The sequence below is a fragment of the Fukomys damarensis genome, unplaced genomic scaffold (genome assembly GCF_012274545.1).
Source record: "Fukomys damarensis isolate Sample0158 unplaced genomic scaffold, DMR_v1.0_HiC HiC_scaffold_5, whole genome shotgun sequence".
In the NCBI taxonomy this organism is placed as follows: domain Eukaryota; kingdom Metazoa; phylum Chordata; class Mammalia; order Rodentia; family Bathyergidae; genus Fukomys; species Fukomys damarensis.
The window spans coordinates 51,863,004-51,884,058 of NW_022900917.1; the positions used below are offsets into that span (position 1 = coordinate 51,863,004).

General features: G+C 36.5%; 1 protein-coding gene and 1 pseudogene across 3 annotated transcripts; one reads left to right on the top strand and one right to left on the bottom strand.

Moving 5' to 3' along the window:
* Positions 1–657: 657 nt before the first annotated feature.
* LOC117285089 lies at positions 658–812 on the bottom strand (annotated as a pseudogene).
* Positions 813–5,777: 4,965 nt separating this feature from the next.
* Positions 5,778–20,395, top strand: LOC104873792 (cytochrome P450 7A1). Of its 3 annotated transcripts, XM_010640624.3 has the most exons (8): positions 5,778–5,936; positions 13,898–13,955; positions 14,167–14,266; positions 14,751–14,991; positions 15,768–16,354; positions 17,377–17,507; positions 19,050–19,225; positions 19,812–20,395. In XM_010640624.3, the coding sequence occupies exons 2-8, from the start codon at positions 13,904–13,906 to the stop codon at positions 20,121–20,123; spliced, it is 1,599 nt and encodes a 532-aa protein (XP_010638926.1). In that variant the 5' UTR covers positions 5,778–5,936; positions 13,898–13,903; the 3' UTR covers positions 20,124–20,395. The 3 variants fall into 3 exon arrangements, with proteins under 3 accessions (XP_010638926.1, XP_010638950.1, XP_010638944.1); XM_010640648.3 differs by lacking the exon at positions 13,898–13,955; XM_010640642.2 differs by lacking the exon at positions 5,778–5,936 and having other exon boundaries at positions 13,914–14,004.
* The last annotated feature ends 660 nt before the right edge of the window (positions 20,396–21,055 follow it).

The window sequence follows — 21,055 nt, forward strand, 5'->3', positions numbered from 1 at the left end:
CTGACTTATGAATATTCCCCCAGAACAAAACTCATTTGTGAATAGGAAGTTTACTGCCTTAATAGGTATATTTAGAACACTTTAACAACAGGAAAATACAAATCTTTCTCAAGAACATCTGCTACGGTGTGCTGGGGGCCCCTGAAATGTTACTGGACACCTCTGCAGTAGGCTCCAGTCTCCTACTCAGTGTAGGCTGTGGGTCTGAGGGAGAAAAAGAAAACCTGAAAAACAAAACTAAGACAGAGAGTGGGGTGCTGGGATGACTACCAGCCAGTGCAGCCAACAAAGATCCGGGCCAGTCCAAGCCAGGTGTTTATTAGAATCAGTTGGGGTAAAGGCGAGCTATGTGTGAGGGCAGGAATACATGTGAGGATGCACAGTCATGCAGTTTCTATGGAAAAAACAACACAAAGCATTCTTGAATTAGCAACAGAATAGACAAAATATATGGTTGTAATTAGAAAACTGTTCTTTTAGTTAAGAAGGTTTTAGTTGTGGTAATGGAATTTGGGCTTGAGTTACTCTGACCTCAGCATGTAGGCTTCGATCTGACTCACTTCTACAAACAAGCCCATTGTGGGGTTAACTCTTTACAGCCTGCACTGTCTACAGCCTGCTTTGGGGCATAATCAATATCACAGTTGTGGATCTATGGCAGGCTATAATATGTTTTGACAAATTTAAAAGATCCAAATCCTACAAAATTATATTCTCTATCTAGAGTTAAATATCCAGGAAATTCACAAATATGTGAAAATTAAACATACACCTTTCTACACTTGATCTTAGCCAAAAGGCCGAGAAGCGATCTAAACATACACCTTTCTAATCAAAGAAGAAATCACAAATTAATCTAGAAAATGTGTTATGAGTAATGAAAGAAAAACATAACAAATAAAAACTTACAGGATGCAGCAAAGGCAGTGCTTAGAGAGAAACAAAGCTATAATACCTGTATCTTAGCATTATAAAAATATCAAGTCTCACTTCAAGAAGCTAGAAAAATAAGAGCCAGAAAAAAACAAAACAAACAGTACGAAAGGGAATAAAATCAGAGTAAGAAAAACAACAGAGAAATTCAACAAATCCAAAAAAACTTAATTCCTGGAAAAGGCTAAAAAAAATTGACAAATCTATAACAAAACTTGGAGGAAGGAGAGATCAAATTATTAAAATCAAGAATGAAAGACAGGACATTAAGAGAAATAAAGAAGATTATAAAGAATGCTAATGTCAGTTATACGCAAACAAGATAAATGGGTACTTTTCAAAAAAGATATAACCTATCAAAACTTATTCAAGAAGGAATAAAAATCTAAACAGACAAGAAAGAAAATTGAAGTAGAAACTTAAAAAGTTCAACACAGACAATCCCAGAAACAGATGATTTAACTGGTGAATTCTCCCAAAGATTTAAAGAAGAAATAGTATTAATTGTTTAAAAACACCCAGAAGTTAAAAGAGAAGAGATTTCTTAATAATATATTCTATTGACTAAGTATTACCAATATGGGGGAATATATGCAACTCCCAAATCTGTTAGATATCCAAAATGCTAGTTCATGTTCTCTAAAATTACAGAATGAAATCTAGGAACAAAAGAGGTTAAGAGTAGGAAGAATTTATTAAGAGAAAAATAGCCTCTGTCTAAGAGGGACAGAAGAAAACAGGCTGCATGCCCACCCCACTGTTCAAAGATGTTTTATTGAGCAAAAGCCATGAGGTGAGATAGGTTCAAGGTGGGACAAGACTGTAAGACCCAATGGAAAATTACAAGGTGGGCATGAGGTGGGACAAAACCCTGACCAACCAATAAGATTGTAAGTATAGTCACTCAGTTGATATTGATTAGATGAGGAGCAAATGGGAAAACAAGTCAAGTACAAGGAATTTCTGGAAAGCAAATGGGCTAGGGATATTGATGTCTATTTAGAATATCGATCACTGCTATTCATCTCTAGGAGTAGTACCTCTTTTTTCTTTTTTTTTAATAAGTCTAACCAGTGTATGTGCCTCAATTGTTTTTCTATGCTGAGGGCCCAGATTTGTCTAAATGCCTTATAATAATTTCTAACTAACTTACCTATCTGCAATATTACTCGATGCCAAAATAAAGCTATTACAAGTAAAATCAATAATAGAACAATATCCTATATGAATATGATGAAATGATTGCTAACGAACTGAACCTAGCAACATATAAAAAGCATTATACATTATGACCAAGTGGAACTTATACATGGAATAAAAAGATGGCTCAGCATTAAAAGATTAATCAATGAAATATACCATATTAACATAATAAAGGAGTAAAACCACATGAATTATCTCAATAGATGAAGAAAGAGCATTTTATAAACATCACCATTCCATGAAAAACACTGTATAAGTGAGAAACAGAAGAGAATTACTCCTCATAATAAAGGACATCTATGGAAAATCAACAGCTAATATCATACATAGTAGTAAAAGAATAAAAATTTTTCCCTAAGACCAGGAACAAGATGATATTTTCTTTTATCTCATTTATTCCATATTGTATGGGAAGTTATAGCCAGTGTATCTGGGCAAGAAAAAAAATGAAAAGAAAGTAAAAATGATCTCAAAGAATACGTGACCTTATAATTTAAAAATCCTAAGGAATCCACAAAATAGCACTTAAAACTAATAAGTTCACCACAGTTGCAGGATGTGAAATCAACTTCCAAGGCTAAGTTTAAGAAGGATGAGAATGAAGTGAGGCAAAGGAAACACCTACCTGGCTTAATTTTAGGTTAACAGGCCATAGGCAAATGGGGTTTTCTCTGTTCTGCAGCCAACCATTGCAGAACTGCCCTGAACTTGGACTTGGAGCCAGAGCCTCATAGTATTTGAGGCAAATGTGTCTATGTGGATCAAACGAGGCAAGCATGTGAAGATTGTGGCACCATTTTTTTTAAAAAATTAATTTTATTGGTATACTTTAGATATACATAATGATCACACTCATCATAGGGAATTTGCACCTGTACATGATATATCTTAATTCTTTTTTCCCAGTCCCCTGCCCTCCTTTCAACCCCACTTCCCCTCCTTATTTATAAAATCTTTGTTTCCTTTTTCCCTTTCTGTTCCGTCATTTCTCCCCCCACTCATTTCCCTTCCTATTTGAATATTTTCTTCCTATTTCCCAATAACTATTATGCATTTTGGTCCTTATTTACCATTTTGGTTTCTCACACTAAAGAAACAATGAAATATTTAAATATATACATATGATTTATTTTAATATGGTGTCAAGGTGCATCCATTTACCTAGAATGTCTCAAGTTTATCCTTTTTATAGCAGAGTAATAATTCACTATAAAAAAATCCCCCACATCTTCTTTATTCATTCACTATTTATTGATGGGCATTTGGGTTAATTTTAAAACTTACCTATTACAAATTGTGCTGCTATAAACGTGGGTATGCATATATCACTGTGATATGATGCTTTTAATTCTTTTAGGAAGTTACGAAGAAAGAAATAGCTAGGCTCAATGGAACATCTAGTTTTAGTCTTTTGAGGAATCTCCATACCAATTTCTACAGTGGTTGCATCTACACTCCCATCAACAGTGGAGAAGGGTTTCTTTTCCCCTACAGCCCCACCAGCATTTATTATTGTCTGATTTCTTGACAATGGCCTTCTGCAGTGTGATGAAATCTCATTGTAGTTAAAATTTGCATCTCTCAAATGGCCAGTGGTAGTGATCATTTTTTTCATATACTTATTTGATGCTTGTACTTCTTCATCTGATATACATCTTCATTTCAGATGCCTATTTTTGGAGTAGATCTTCAAATTTGGGAGGGTTTGATTTTAAAAAGTTTTTTTTTTTTTTTTTGGTACTGGGGATTGAACTTGGGTCATTGTGCTTGCAAGGCAGGTGGTGGAACCACTGAGCTAAATCTCTGGCCCTAAATTCTTTATATATACTAAATATTAGTCCTTTGTCTGAGGAACAGCTGGCAAAATATTTTCTCTATTGTTGGTTTCTTTCACTGTGCAAAAGCTTTTTAATATGAGATCCCAAGTGTTGATTCTTTGTGATAGTTCCTATGCAATTGGGGTTTTATTCATAAAATCTTTCTCTAACCTATGTCTTCAAGAGTGCTACCTATTCTATCTTCCAGTGGATTTAGTATTTCTACTTTGATATTTAGATTTTTGATCTGTTTTGATTTTAGTTTAGTGCATGGTGAGTGACCAAATACTGATGCTCTGGCTTGATCTTTTCTAATAATAGGTATGGTGGTCCTTAAAAGAAAAAAACCAAATAATGTATTGGTTTTCCTGTTGATTGACCATATACCTTTGTCCTATTTGCCTCTGTATCTCTAGCACCTCAATAGTAACTTGCACAAAATAGCTACTAAGCTGGGTGTGGTGGTACACTCCTGTAATCCAGCTCTCAGGAGCTGAGGTGGGGGATCACCATAACTTCAAGGCCAGCTTGGGCTACACAGTGAGTTCAAGACCAGCCTGAGGTACATAGTGAGACCCTCTCACAAACAAAACCAACATAGTTACAAATTAATATGAATAAATGAATGAAATGCATGAAATAAATATGTTTCAATAATGGATTCTAGGTGGTGGCATGCTTACTCTTTCCTAAATCTGTAGCCAGATGCCCTTTTGCTCACTTAAGCTTTTCATGAGGTACTAGGCTGTAAAGGTGCAATCATGAGCTTTAATTCAGAGAAATCTAGTTGAACTTTGGATTTACCACTTTATTAGCACAAACATTTTTTGAGCATAACCATGCCAAACACTAAGCCAACATTTAACTTATATTGTCTCATCTCATTTTAATCTCTCTATATTATGATATACACTACAATAATGCCCATTTTATATATGAGAAAGCAAAGACTTGGAAAAGGTACACATTTGACTTTAAGGCACTCAGTGGCAGAGTCAGGGTGCCAACCTAGGTTTAATTCTAGCTTTTTTTCCACTGGCCATTTGAACTATTTCAATCTGTATGACACTTTCCACTTTCTGACCTTTTTGCCTCATTTGTAACATGACTAAAATACTTGCTGTGTTTGAGTCAACCAGTCTATTCAAGTAAGAAAATACTCATCAAAAGATTTTTTAAAAATAAAAATCTCAAAGTAAACAAAAATTATGATGATGATTCTTTGAAATAGAACTTATGGACACCTTTTTATTCTCTAGTCCTCTAGGTATTCACTTCAAAATCAGGTATTGAAGATTAAAAACTACACTCCAATATCAAACTGTATTTGCCACTGTGGGACAGCATTGTAATCTTAAATTATCCCCAACTGTGATTAATTATGAGTTAATAGGTAACTGTTTGGTAGTTCTGGAAAACTAGATAGAAACCATAACAAACATAGGGACCCAAACTAAATCACTCCACTCCTTGTTTGCCCCATAACTGAATGTTCCAAACGACACAATCTATAAAACAATGGGTAGTTGATCTGCTGACCATTAGTAAGTAATGGCCGAGTACATGATTGATGACCACTTGCCTTTGTCCCCTTCCTGTAAGTTTGGAGTGTTAGCTCCCCCCATAGTCCCTAATAAAAACAACCTCTGACTCTGAGCTAGTTGCCTCTCTGAGATACTTGGCTCTGGGAGTGCCATCTGGCCAGACTAATAAAAGTCTGTTTTCCAACTAGTTTGGTGTGTTCCTGCCTGGGTGGTTCTCATTGCTCATCAAGCTTCTGGAGCAATCACTGGGCTATAGGCCAAGTATCTTGGAGGCCCTTTCAGCTGTTCAAGCTCCTTGGAGTGGAAGTAAGGCCTGGAGAGCTTACATTTTGGAGGTCCAGTGAGATCTCCAGGTGGGAACTGTAAATCCAGCCAAAAGTCTCTGAAGTGGGATCCAGCAGGAAATTCTCAGACACAGACCTTTGAAATGCCTCCAGAGGTAAGCTTTGGATGGGTTGCAACCATTTGTTGTCAGGATTGAGGTGGCTGATGAGCTGGGAAGCCTCCCCTGACCCCAGCCCTGCCTGAAGAGGACTCTGGGAAGAATCAAAGCTTTTTGTGTGGCACCTGTTTGTTCTTATTGTTTGTATGTCATTGTCCTGTCTGTTGTGTGTTAACTTTCATATTTCTTAGGACAGAAATGGGAGGATCTTGCTCCAAGAACACCCCACTAGATTGCTTTCTTACTAATTTTAAATTGGTTTTCCCCCCTTAACAGGAGGATGAGTACAGGGTTAAATTCTCTTGTGGGAAGCTTCACTCCCTGTGTCAATTAGAATGGCCAACCAAGGGCTCCTTTGAGCTAGGCCTCTGTCAGGCTATATGGGGAAAAGTCACTGGGCACCCCAGCCACCCTGACCAGTTTCCTTATATATAAATATTTGGGTCCAGGCTTGTGAAGAGCCTCTGGCTACATTGGCCAGGAGGGAAAGGGATTACTGACCCAGCCCTTATTATGCCTCGACCCGAGTCCCACTGGAGGGGGTGACTGTCTGCCTCCTCAGAAGGGAACAGGTGCACCCCCAGGATTTCCTGGGTTCCCTTTCTAGGACTTGGAGGCCATCTTGCTGGTAGTGGAACAGAAGGAAGGCAAGTGAGTGAAATCATGTCTTAATAGTGATATCCCCTGGGTTGCTCCCTAGTTTGTCTTTGAAAGGGGTCCCAGGGAGGGAATGTGTTAACTTCTTATGTGACTGTATGTGTGAAAGAGATCTGGTTAGGAGAGTGAATGGAATGAGCTACGAAAGTCATTGGTAGCCTCATCTGTGCACCAAAACAAAGGGAGGGGGTGCTTGCACTCAAAGAGTCCTCCTAGCATTGCGGAGCTTATGCGAGTCTATTGCTGAGTTTAGAAAGAACAAAACAGAAACTCTTGCAATGAGAAACTCTCCTTTAGTCTGAGCAGGCCTGAAAGAGCTGGGAAGCTCACAGCCAGGCTGATGTGTGAATGAGGCTGTTTTCTGGAACGACACCCCACCCTTTGTTTGTCTTGTGTCACTGGACAAGGGAATATCTAATAGCTGTGGGGAATGTTAATACTAAACCAACTGTTCTTAGGTGCATGATTCAGAATGTTGATAAAGGTTTTATAGGGGACTATGAGATAAAACTGCAACTAAAGAACCTTAAGAAACTTTGTGAGTTATCATGGTCTCAGCTAAGCTGGACTTGGCTCCCAAAAAGAAAGAAAAAAAACAAAAAACAAAACTCTAGACAAAAGAAAAGTTATCTGCCTTTGTTTTGTTTACCTGAGACTTTGACAACTTGGAGCCTTATGTGCTCTAGGTGCTGCTCAAGCTTCTGCCCCATGGTAATCAGCTGCTAGTAAGAACTATTTAGTTTTGGTCTTAGAACAACTGCTTACCAAATCTATTGTTTTTGATGTGGTGAACTTGCCTCTCAGAGGTTGTGATATCGTTACAGGCAAATCCCAATGTTTCCCCTTTGGAGAAGGTCAAGCTTCCCCTCCCCGAGTTGCTAAGATCAAAGGTGTGGAGGAGGGGAGAAAAACAGAATTGTTTAGCTTACTGCACTGGATGGTGCAAATGAAAAAGCATGGTCGGATTCAGAGAAAATGGAACAGGGCTTACACTCAGAGTAGAAAGAACTAAAATGAAGAAATAAATCTTTGAAGGATTTAAAACGAGTAAAAAAACTCTGAAAAACATACAATAGAGGAAAACAAAACAAAACAAAACACTGCAAGCCAGAGTAACTATAGCTGTGTCTTATCAGACATCAAAGAGATTTTACAAGAAAAAGCAAAATAAAAATTTTAACTATTTGATAAATGTATCTTTGTTTCAATTTGAATTAAGTTTAATTGGTGTGCTTAAAATGCTTCTTGTGCATTGCAAATTCTTGAATTATAATTATAGGGTTAACTTGCTCTTTTCTGCACTTTGTTGATAAAAACTGAAAGTTAATACTGTTTTACAGGTAGCCAGTCAGATCTTAAGATGTAACAATATGAAAACAGAAAGAAAAAGAACACTTTAAGATTTTAACTGCTAAAGTTTGTTATAAAAGGTTAATAGTAAATGAGATAGAGAAAGATTTTAAAAAAGCTATGGATAAAAGAGATATACTTTTTTGATATGAAAGGATTTCATATGTTTGTCTTGTTAAAAAGATATAAAGAAAGGTATACAAGACCAGAAGGCCTAAGTATGTAAAAAAGATGAATGGAAATGATTGATGTACGTTTGCTTGCTTGTTTCAAGTTTGTTACAAAAGGTTTACATTTACAGTCATAAAGAGCTTTCATCCTTTGACTCTAATTCTATAAGAGATCTGTTAATTGACCTGCAAAAGCTTTGACTTGTCATAACTAAGAGATTTTATAATTCAATTGGCCAAATACATTTGAGCATATTATAGTTTCATAAATTGTCTTACATGTTTGTGTCTGTCCAATTGTTTAAAAAGTGTTTGTACAATTGTATTTTGATTAAAATGACATCAAGGATTCAAATAATTCATTAATTTCTATAACCTGGTTTAATAAGTTAAAATTCTGTCAAGATAATTAAATATAAACTCTCAGGTCTGGATAGACTCCTGTTAATGGTAAAAAGGACAGCTGCTCAGAAAAATTTATTCTGGTCTTTATTCACTAGTGGGAGACCCAACTGTTTTCACAGCCTTCTGAGAAGATATACCCCCAATAAACATGGCTAAATATGTTGTTATAAAATGTTTACATTGGTTATCAAAGGGTTGGATTCTAAATGTTATTATGATATGTTTATAGTGGTCATTTTCAAAATATGATTTCTATAGAAAAATAGTTAAAAGGTTTTATTGGAAAAATGCTTTTGATATAAAATTAAATTAAAGGTTATAAAGTTTCATAAATAAAATGATTATTGTTAATTTTCTGTTGTACTAAATTAAAAAAACAGGACATTAAAAGACTATTAATGCTACTTCAAGAGGCAGGATATAGTTTCATAGAAAAGGCTCAAATTTGCGTATAGGAAGTCAGATATGTAGGATTTGAAGTTTCCAAAAAATATGCTGCTTGAGACATAAAAAGACTCAAAAGCAGAGGAGATAATTTTTTAGGATGATAGGTTTTTGCAGAATCTGGATTACAGGGTTTGCAGACTTAGCCAAACCTCTATATGAAGCTTTAAAGGCCCAAAAGGACAGTAATTATTAGAGAGTAAAGAGAAAAGTCAACACTTAAACAACTAAAACTAACTCTCTCTGCTGCCCCCTGTTATCAGGGATCCTAAATGTGACCCAGTCTTTTAGTTTGTATATGACTAAAAGAAATCATACTGGTTTAGGGGTGCTCACTCAAGGAGTAGGCCCATACAATTAGCCAGTGACTTATTTACCTTAGTTTAGATCCAGCTGTAAAAGGATAGCTGCCTTGTTTATGAGGCCTGGCAGCTGCAGTTATACTAACTAAGGAAGCTGACCAGATAACATTAGAAAAAATGTAAATTGTTCAATTTCCCCATGCCTTTTAAAACTATTAAATAACAAGACATTGATGGCTCTATGGCTCTCAAATAATAGAGTCACATAGTATCAGGCCCTCATCTGTGAGAATCCCTGCCTATATTTTGTTTCAGTTAAAACCTTAAATCCTGCTACTTTTTGCCCTTGGAACCTGGCCCCCTAACCACAAGTGCCTCAGGGTCACTGATGAATTGTTCTCCAGTCATCCAGATGTGCAAAAAGACCCACTGCCTGAGGCTGATTTCATCCCATTCAAGGATGAGAGCAACTTCATGGAAAATGGGGTATGCTATGCTGGCTATGCAGAGATAACTCAAGATAAAGTGGTCCAAGCAGGACCACTCCACACTGCATGGTCATCTCAATGAGCAAAACTGTGGGCACTCATACAGGCTCTCCGATGGGCAAAAGAAAAGAGGGTAAATGTTTATACAGATACCTGTTTGCCACTTGGTATATCTATGGCACAGTCTATAAAGGTGTGGTCCTCTCACAGTAGAGGGAAAATTTATATAAGCCAAAAGGACAACTAAATAAAAACTTCAGATGATTATACCCACCCCTTGTAAAGGTTATAAATATGTGTTGATATGGGTTTGTACTTATTCTGGATGGCCTGAGGCTTTCCCTATAAAAAGAAAAGACTTCAGAAATACACAAGATTTTAAACTGAAGGACTGAGTTTATTTTAAAATTTAAAAAAGACCCCTTTACATCTTCTATGGGAGGGGCCATATGAGGCACTTATGGTTACTCCCACAGCTGTCAAGGTAGCTGAAGTGCCCTACTCTAGAGTGAAACAGAATTCCACAGATTCCAACTCCAGGAGACAGTGCACTCAAAGCCCTGCTCTCACCACACTGGAAGCTGGTGAGTCCATGCATGGCTGAAAAATAAAAACTGCAATCAAGATATGGACTCTTATATTGTGTCAAAGTGTTATGAGATATTATGCTTTTAAATTAAGAGTTTGTAAGCCTACAGATGATAAAAATGTGACCTTTATGTGCTCTGGGGATCCTAATCCCCAATTTACCTGTCTAAAAAGATGCCTTTACAAATTGCTATGTCCCCTTAGCTAAAAATTTAAATAAAATAATGAATCAAGGATTTGATTCCAACTAAACTCAGTAGAGAATATGGAACTGCATTGTAATCTTAAATTAGCTGCAACTGTGATTAATTGTGAGTTAATAGGTAACTGCTTGGAAGTTCTGGAAAACTACACAGAAACTATAACATAGAGACCCAAACGAAATCACTCCACTCCTTGTTTGCCCCATAACTGAATGTTCCAAAAACCACAATCTATAAAACAATGGGTAATTGATATGCTGACCATTAGTAAGTAATGGCCAAATACATGATTGATGACCACTTGCCTTTGTCCCCTTCCTGTAAGTTTGGAGTGTTAGCTCCCCGCATAGTCCCTTATAAAAACAGCCTCTGACTCTGAGCTAGTTGCTTCTCTGAGATACTTGGCTCCAGGAGTGCCATCTGGCCAGACTAATAAAGGTCTATTTTCCAATTAGTTTGGTGTGTTCCTGCCTGGGTGGTTTTCGCTGCTTATCAAGCTCCTGGAGCAATCGCTGGGCTATAGGCCCAATATCTTGGAGGCCCTTTCAGCTGTTCAAGCTCCTTGGAGTGGAAGTAAGGCCTGGAGGGCTTACACCACCATGTAACTTTTTCACCCCTACCACTCCAAGGAGCTCAACAGCCACTGAGGGCTTTCAAAATGTAAGATCAAGGGCCTTACTACCACTCCAAGGAGCTTGATTCTACCACTCCAAAGAGCTTGACAGCCATGAGATTCACCCGGGAAGGAATACACCAGACACAATGGAAAGGGAACAGATCTTTACTAGTCTGGCCAGACAGCACTCCCAGAGTCAAGCAGCTCAGGGAGGCACCAGCTCAGGGGCTGAGGTCCTTTTTATAAGGGGATAGGCAGGGTGGGGGTCTATACTCAAGATGCTTACAGAATGTTAAGGTTTTCAAAACGTTCCTTCTGGGCTGACAAGGAGTGAAACAATCTTTATCTATTTACCCAGAACTACTAAATGTTCAACTGTTAATTTACATTAATCCCAGTTGGGACTAGGATTTAAGATTATAAAGTTATGCAGTCCCACACTATGAACATGGTTCAAATGTGAACAGATGAATTTCCCAAGAGTTAATTATGAAGCTCCAAATCAGTCATAACAAGGTTTTACCAGTCTAGTTCACTAGGGTCTGATAGTTCACTAGGTACTATGCTAAAAACACAGAAAGAGGTCTAAAAAATCCTTACATGAAACTTTATGCACTTACGCATGATCAGGACACAATTCATGTATTTCCTTGCAGTTTATTAGTAGGTTTTTTTTTTCCACTGTTTTGAGACAGGGTAATGCTATGTAGTCCAGGCTGGCCTTGAACTCAATACATAGCATAAGGCTGGCCTTAAACTCATGACAATCTGCCTGCCTCATCTCCCAAGTGCTGGGATTACAGGTGTGCATCACCCCACTGTTAATAGTTTTGTTAACTATAGCATGCTTCTGAATTCCCAGCTGCTAGAATAGAAGCAGCATATTAGGGCTCTGGTAGTGCCATTTGTGAAGAGGCAATAGCATTAGTGGCGCTCCCAGGAGGATAGACATAAACCATGTGTAACAAGAAAAAAATATGAATAGTCACCCCCCATCATCTCCCGGGTATGTAGTTGAGGTTGGTCTTGAATTCACTTTGTAGCCCAGCCTGGTCTCAAAATTGCAGCAATCCTCCTGCATCACCTCCTCAGTGCTGGGATTATAGGTGTTGGACACCAACCCTGATTTCAAGCCTCTCTTTTTTGGTGTCTCTCTCTTTTTTTTTAAATAGAAAAAGATTGTAAGTGAGGGAGTAGAAAGAACAGATCAGGAAAAGGGAAACATGGATAAAAGCCTAACAATTAGATTTCATTTGAAAGAGTCTTTGATGTCCTGAAAACAGATAAAGAAGACAGGACATAAGGAAGTTTTCCTGAAGCTGTGAATGTATTCTTCTTTGCCATTTTGAAAACTTTCTCATTTAGACATAATTATAGGTTCACAGGCAGCTGCAAAGACATTGTTGAGAGTTCCACAGTGCTCTTTGCTTTCCATTTTTGTCTGTTTTCATTTACCTGGAAGGTGACTTTAGAGGATCAATTATTTGGATACTGTATTAGATTGGCATGTTTTCTGACTATAATACTATGCAGTAACTGACCACATAAAGTTTCACTTCTTTATGAGTCATACAAAAAACTTTAAATTGAGATACTGTGCATTCAATGTGTACAAAGAACTAAAGAGCCTAAATAAATTCTGAGAAATATCTATATACTGTTATACAATGCTTGGTGCCATTGTTTGTGGTCATAAATCATGTGTTAAAAGATGTTGGTCTCTGTTTATGGAAGCAAAACAGTATGAGACAAGTCTATAGAGTCTACATTCAAAACTTCAAGTGTCCAAAATCTTTTGGGCATACAATAATCAGTTTTCCTCATTCCTTCTCTGATCACCAAAGTTGCCCTCTTCCCCCAGTAGCTCTGCACCTAGCCTTTTATTTATTTTTTTCCTACTGTTTTAATTTATTCTTTACACAGATCTTATGTTCTGCTTCTCTGCTGGAGTAGAGTCTCCATGACAGTAGAAGACTATCTTAATGCCTACAATCCAAATACCTTGGAAGAGTTCTTAGGACTTAACAAATGTCAAATGATAGGTATGTGAAGTACATGGGCTGAAGCTATAGCAGCTATAGCTCAGAGGTAAAGCACTTGTCAAACATACACAAGGAGCCCTGGATTCAATCACCAGCACAATGAAAAACAAAAAGAAAAATTATTTTAAAGTTTGGAAAGGCATATGCCAAAAAGTTTACAGTGGTTACCTCTGAGTGGGAATAGTACAGGACGTAAATTACAAATTGATATTCACTTTCCACCAACATTTGCTTCTGTTAGTCTTAACATTATTTGAAATAAATATACTACTTTAATGATTAGAATAATTAATAAACATTTTAATTACAAATATGATTTGTAAAGTCTGCATGTTTAAAACAAGCTGTGCTTTACCCAGAAGAGGTATTTATATGGAATATTTTTTTAATGATGTTAGGTAAGTAACATGTTACTATCTGTGTAAAGAATCTGATTTGTAAAAGAAATAAAATATGAAACAAGTGAAATATTTTCCCACTTCTTTTTCTTTTGAATTTTATCATACTCTTTCTGATAAGTTATTTAAATTAATTCCTTCAAGGCAACAAGATAAAATTGTTAGTTTGATGAATAACATGCTTACTTTTGTTTAAAGTATATTTTATATCTTTATTAGATATATTTATCTTGAACCAGTTTATTTGTTCTTTTTATAGACCCCACCCAACTTTAATATTAGCTGTTGTCCCCAGGTCTGAATGTTGTGTCAACATATGATTGAGAAGACCTTCAGCTTATCAAGTATTGCAGGTCTCTGATTGTTTTGGAACCTCTTCTGATACTACGGACTTTGTTCAAGGCCAGTTAATACTACTTCTTTTTTTCTTTTTCCTAATTGGTTGAACAAATGAGCAATTGCTTTAGCTGCTAAAGTTCAAGTTATTGGGTCAGGATTTCATGTACATAAATAGCTTGACACTTTATTCAGATTCAGGTTCTAACCATAGATTCTCTTCCTCAGGAGTTTTGCACAAGATTTGCAAAATGATGACTACATATTTGATCTGGGGTATTGCTGCAGCAGTATGCTGCTGTTTATGGCTTTTTGGAATAAGAAGAAGGTAAGGAAAGTCCTTTAAATTTTCTTTTAGCTCATTTATCTAGTGTTCTTTTACCTTCATTACTAAACAATAAATTTGGTTTTCTATTACACACTTTAATATTGTTAGACAAAAACTTTAATTTCAATTTTAAAAGTGCCTTTTAATTAAATCTACCAAAATAAACAATGATAATTTCTGTGTTCAATACTGTTGATCCTTTTATTCCTATCATTGGGAAAAATGGTTAGCAAAGAGTAGTCAATAAAGAAGTGCTTGGTGAATGCATGGATGGATAGATAGATGAATTTAATAATTCAACATATCATGTTATTAGATAAATGAATACCATTATTTTAGTAAAAGAGCATGGCCCCATGCACAAAAGAAGTATTTATAAACTAGAAATTTAAAGTTTGAAGTCAGCATGGAATTTAAAAAACTGGTATAAAAAGAAACTAAATATGTAATTTTTCATATTCTGTAATACATTTATGTCTCACAGGAAAATAGGTGAGCCACCTCTGGAGAATGGGCTGATTCCATACCTGGGTTGTGCTCTAAAATTTGGGGCCAATCCTCTTGAGTTCCTCAAAGCAAATCAAAGGAAACATGGTCATGTTTTTACCTGCAAACTAATGGGAAAATATGTCCATTTCATTACAAATTCCTTGTCATACCATAAAGTGTTGTGTCATGGAAAATATTTTGACTGGAAAAAATTTCACTACACTACTTCTGCGAAGGTAACTTCTTTTGCATTTATACAGAATTCTGAATGTTTCCTAGTTTCTTTTTTAATATAAGTACATTTAGTAATTTTCATATTCACACACTGTAGGACAGAGGTGTTGGGAATTACCCTATTGTGGAGATTCTTAGACATATAACAAATCAAAATAGACACAGCCTCCTAATATTTTAAAATCCATAATAGTTATAGGTTTGTCATTTGTTGACTAGCTAATGAGGGCAAAGTAAAAACTAAATCCTTTACTTAGCTGATGGAACTGCATAAAAAAGCCAGGAACAAATTCATCACATTAATGATATCTGCACAATGTGCTAGTGCATGTTAGAAAAATTAAAATTTTACAGTTGTTTTATCATTCTCCGGCCATTTTGTCAAGGAATCAGCTCTAACATAGAGAAAGCAATTAGTTCTTACTGCGTCTCTGCAAAAAATTATGAGACATAATCTTTGCCACCAAGTGGCTTAAAGTCTGTCAAACTGCAGAACTAATGACTAAAAACATTATTTGATTAGTACTAAATTAGTGAGCAAATAAGTGTGCAGGTAGCATGAGAAATAAAAGACTGTAAGGGTGCAAGGAAGTGTCACTGAAATGCAAGGATTTAAATTTGGCTTTAGTGAACTATATCACTTGACCATTTCTTTGAAAACTGCTATGAAATTGTACGTGGGAAGGCCAAGCAGAGAATGATAAAGGTATCTAGCCGATTCGCCCCCCACCCCTTTACATCCTCTTCTTTTCCTCTCACACATTTTATTTGTTGATAGGCATTTGGGCACAGAAGCATTGACCCCAGTGATGGAAACACCACTGAAAACATAAACAGTACTTTCAACAAGACCCTGCAGGGCAAAGCCTTGGATGCTCTCACGGAAGCCATGATGGAAAACCTGCAGTTCGTTCTGAGATCCCCGGTCCCTCCCACATCAAAGAGTGCAGCCTGGGTGACCGAGGGCATGTACTCCTTCTGCTACAGAGTGATGTTTGAAGCTGGGTATCTAACTCTCTTTGGCAGAGATCTTACAACGCTAGACACACAAAAGGCCCTTATACTGAACAACCTTGACAACTTCAAGCAATTTGACAAAGTCTTCCCGGCCCTGGCTGCCGGCCTCCCCATTCAAGCTTTCAAGACAGCTCACAGGGCCCGGGAGAAGCTGGCGGAGGGCTTGCGGCACGACAGCCTCCGCACACGGGCCAGCGTCTCTGATCTGATCCGCTTGCGAATGCACCTGAACGACACACTCTCCACCTTCAACGACGCGGAGAAGGCCAAGACGCACCTAGCCATCCTCTGGGCCTCCCAAGCAAACACCATTCCTGCCACTTTCTGGAGCTTGTTTCAAACGATTAGGTGACTAAAAAATTACTCGTGTCCTTATTCTGGTAGGAAGCACAAGTTTAAGCATTTTAACATAAATAAAAATGCTTGTAGTACTTTCTCATGCCATCCATCAAGAACGTAATACCTATGTTCCTATTCAATCCTTAAAAAAACAGAACAGAGTTTTATAGAAACATAGGCCAAGATACAGGGGTGTTCCTGAAGTCCAAGGGTTGGCTGGGCGGACCCTGGGTCAATTCAGGTCAGCTGGCTCAGGGCATTTGCTCTTAATTCCACACGATTCCTCACAAAACCAATTCAAGTCCATGAGGAGTCATGAAAATATTTTTAAGTGACTACTGACTTAAAGACAATAATCAGTGCAGTGATTATACCTTATTCATTTATGCATTTATGGTTTGTGTTTTTCTTTAATTAATAATAGCTGTCTTACCATTTATTTGACCAGAATAAATTCATGTATTCATAGTAAGGTCACATCAGTTTAATATATTGGCAAGCATAGCCGTATTTTATGACAGTCACAGAAATACTTTCCAAACATTTGTGGGACTTAGTCTGCTGTACTTACATAATACAGATCCTGGCTGTGGCCCTGAGGCTTCAACAAACTTGCATCCCTAAAATAAGTAGCCTTTATTTCACAATTCAAACTTTTAAATGGAAAAAGCTGTTCTAACTAAAATCATGGTAAAAATGTTAAGAGTAAATTTAAATTTCCATTTGGATACTCTGTAATTGTTATCTTAGATACAATTTCCTTACTCATTTGAGTGTTTAATGTTTCCTTAGAATTATTTATTAATAGATGTATGACCACAGTTTTACTTTTATTTAGCAAACTCCTGTGAAACAATTCTTGCCAAAGTTGAAGACAAACACAAATAGAGTATAAGGGAATGTTCCTTTCTCACCTTCCCTGTTATCCTGACTACCTTCTTAAAATAAGAGAAATGCCTATTGTTTGCAGACCTCCGAGTATGGAAAAAGTATTTTCTTTGCATCTTCTCTTTCCTCTTAACTTTCAATAGGAGTCCTGAAGCACTGAAAGCGGCCACCGAAGAAGTGAATAAGGCATTGGAGAGCGCTGGGCAGCAGCTCAGCTTTGAAGGCAATCCTATTCATTTGAATCAAATGCAACTGAATGACCTACCGATACTAGGTGTGCTTGCTATATATACCACATTTCATTTACTGTGTCCTATTAACAACACTGTCAGCAGATATTATGCACTAATTTCAAGAAATTCTGCTGAGTGTTTCATATGATTTGGCTCTCTTCATCCTCACAGCAATCCTGTAATGAGGGACTGTTATTATTTCCATATACCAAGTAAGGAAACAGACACCCAGAGGTTAAGATGCTGCCTGGGAGTGATGTGGAACCTATGGCAGTGTCAATATGGGACGCTCCATCCTCTGCTCTCAACCACCACACCGTGCGGCTGTCTCCCTCACCACTGTTACAGTTACAGGGAGCATACAATGTATCTCTGTGAAATAGAGTGGGGCTGAGAAGTGCGAAGAGCCTCAATTTGCCATATAGGTTGGGTGGTGGGATTGAAGGCTGTTTGTTTGTTTGTTTGTTTGTACCAAGGATCGAACTTGGTTCCTTGTGCCTCCAAAGCAGGCGGCGGAACCACTGAGCTAAATCCAAAGGTTGTTTGATTTTTTTTTCCTTTTCTATATTTTATTTTATAGAAATACAAACATAACTATGTATTTATAGAAAGAGTCTTTTTTTAAATAAATTTTCCATAAAGAAAATAATCCAACACATGCTTTTAGGGCAATCTATCATTTTAGAAGGGATGAAAATTTCCCCAAAAGCTTGGGTTGTAGTCTGACCTGGGAGGCTTCAGACATCTTACTTCTCTTTTGGAACTTTGCTTTTTTCTCATTTGTAAATGGAGTGGCTGGACTTCTCATGAAATTTCTATATTCTCAAAGTGGTTTTGTGATTTGATTTACTTTTTCTTTTTTGTCCCTTTATGCCTTTATCCATTATCAGGGCATTACTATATAGCATCAGATATTATATAGATAAAAATGAGTGTTTGGTAATACTGAATTGAAGCTGCATGAAACATCCTGGAAATAATTTCTGTATAAAAATGTTATCAGTATATTAGACCTCACAAGTGGTAAACATTGAGTAATTCACATAAAAATTAGTTACTGTTTCCAATTTTATCAGCTGTTAAATATCATATAGAAATAAGATTATTGCCAGGTGTAATGGTGCATGCCTGAAATGCCAGGACTCAGGAGGCTGAGGCAGGAGGATCACTGTGAGTTCAAAGCCAGTCTGGGCTACACAGTAAGTTCAAGGCCAACCTGAACTACATAGTGAGACCCTGTCTCAGAAAAACAAAGAGAAAATCAAAGATTATTTTTAAGTAAAATGATGAAAGTGCAGTTCCCATTGACACAGTCATATATTTTATCAGTTATTAATTCAGATAATCAGATTAAAATACATTTTGACAATCAAATCATTGATAATAGCATAATTATAACAGAAAGAAAGTTTGAGAAGTTTAAATATGGCCAATTTCCTATTTTCTGATTATCTTTGTTATAAGCAGCCAGAAATGTTTCAGACTCTTTATTCTGTGACCTTGAAATATTTAAATTGTTCTTTCCTTTTCATCCTTCAACGAATCCTTTTCTTCCTTTTTCTCCTTTCTTTTAAAATATTTAGATAGTATCATCAAAGAGGCTTTGAGGCTTTCCAGTGCCTCTCTAAACATTCGGACAGCTAAGGAGAATTTCACTTTGCACCTTGAGGATGGTTCCTACAACATCCGAAAAGATGACATCATAGCCCTTTATCCACAGTTAATGCATTTAGATCCAGAAATCTACCCAGACCCTTTGGTAAGTGACTGCTTGTCAAAAAGTTTAGTGTCTGTGTGACACCAACTCAGGTCTAAATAAGGGCATTTACAGTTGTAGAACTGATTAGATCATTGAGGCCACAGAAGTCATCCCCTTATGTCAAAATTCATGTAGTTTGGAAAATTAGGGCAGTGGCTTGAATTTTTAATTTTTAGTTTTAATATTTGTCATCCCATCATCTCCACTATATTATATTTTCAATCATCAAATAAATCTGCCTCCTTACTTTTTCCTCCTTAAAAGATACTTGTCAAATCCACGAAACTGGAGTTTAGCAGTACTGATTTTTAGTGTGAGTGGAACCATTCTTGGTAGTTCTTTTGACTGAGGAACTCATCACCAGTCAGGAAAGAAAGTATCTTAAAGCTTTCTTGGACCAATTCTTCTTAAATTTTCATCCCTTATTACTCTTCATTCAGTGTAGGGTATTTGCTATATCACTGATGGAGTAGATTATAAAACAAAATCACTCTTTGGAACTTCCAGGTCAAGAAACAGATACATTCCTTCAAAGTATTTTATAGACTTGGGCTTTATTTTGTATTTTTTTGTATTTTTATTGCAGACTTTTAAATATGATCGATACCTTGATGAAAACAAGAAAACAAAGACCACCTTCTACAGCAATGGAATCAAATTAAAGTACTACTACATGCCTTTTGGATCGGGAGCTACAATATGTCCAGGAAGATTATTCGCTGTCCAAGAAATCAAGCAATTTTTGATTCTGATGCTTTCATATTTTGAACTAGAGCTTGTGGAGAGCCAAGCTAAATGTCCCCCTTTGGACCAGTCCCGTGCAGGCTTGGGCATTTTACCACCATTAAATGACATCGAGTTTAAATATAAACTCAAACATGTTTCGATGTGTGGTTAGAAAGGGCACTAGATGATGTATAGGACGGCAGTGTACCATCACTATGCAGTCCCATGAAGGTGAGGAAGGGGTAGAACACGCTTAGTTCTGCTCACTGATGTTTGCTTATGCATCTAACATTTTATTCAGGTTTTCAGATGCTGTCTCAGACTGTAGTAGTGAAAGAACTAATTTGTAGGAGCACAATAATTTGTTCTCATTTGTATAAGTCAATGGATGTTCGTATACCCAAGGACCAAAATTCGTTACTTTCAGAGAAAAATGCATTTTTTTTCTCAAAATGAAGATATTCCAATTGGCAAATTTTTTTCCTAAGGAAATTTATTTTTATAAAAATCACTCAACAATTATGAAAAAGGTTCAAATTCACGTTTTAGTGAAAAGGCATTATTTTTTGAATAAATAATGAGGTTCTTCGGGTATGAGCATATATTATCAAAGATGTTTTAAAGGGTTATATTATGCCTTGTATTTAAAAGGAAATATTTTAAAGTTTTCTTTATATCCAATATTCATGTCTTTTTAAATGATATTCTTGGTGTTCAGAAAATAGCAAAGGTGGTTTTGATATTTTTCCCTTTATTTTTCAATTTATTGTTGCCAGAAATTATTGCATCAGGCTTCAGCTATTTTATCTATACCTTGATTCCATATCAATAGAAGTTTTTTTTTTTTTCAGAGAATAAAAATGTACTTTTTCTGTTATTGGTAAATATGCATCAGTGAAAAGAATGTAGTTCTTATGTGATATATTATAAAATTAAAACTGGATGAAAATGACCATTTAAAAGCTTTGGTTATGAAACATGAAAAATTTATTAAGTGCAGCTTGATATTATGCTTTATTTAAATATCTGTTATCTCCAAATGACTATCAGTTAAAGAAAAATAATTAAGGCTATATGATGGTATTGAAAGGCTGTGTACAACAA

What these genes read in the sequence shown, in the direction of transcription:
- LOC104873792 (XM_010640624.3), top strand. Translation starts at nt 13,904, where the DNA reads ATGTTGTGTCAACATATGATTGAGAAGACCTTCAGCTTATCAAGTATT. An exon ending in AGCTTGTTTCAAACGATTAG is followed by an intron (nt 16,355 to 17,376) that starts GTGACTAAAAAA and finishes AACTTTCAATAG; the next exon opens with GAGTCCTGAAGCACTGAAAG. An exon ending in GAATGACCTACCGATACTAG is followed by an intron (nt 17,508 to 19,049) that starts GTGTGCTTGCTA and finishes TAAAATATTTAG; the next exon opens with ATAGTATCATCAAAGAGGCT.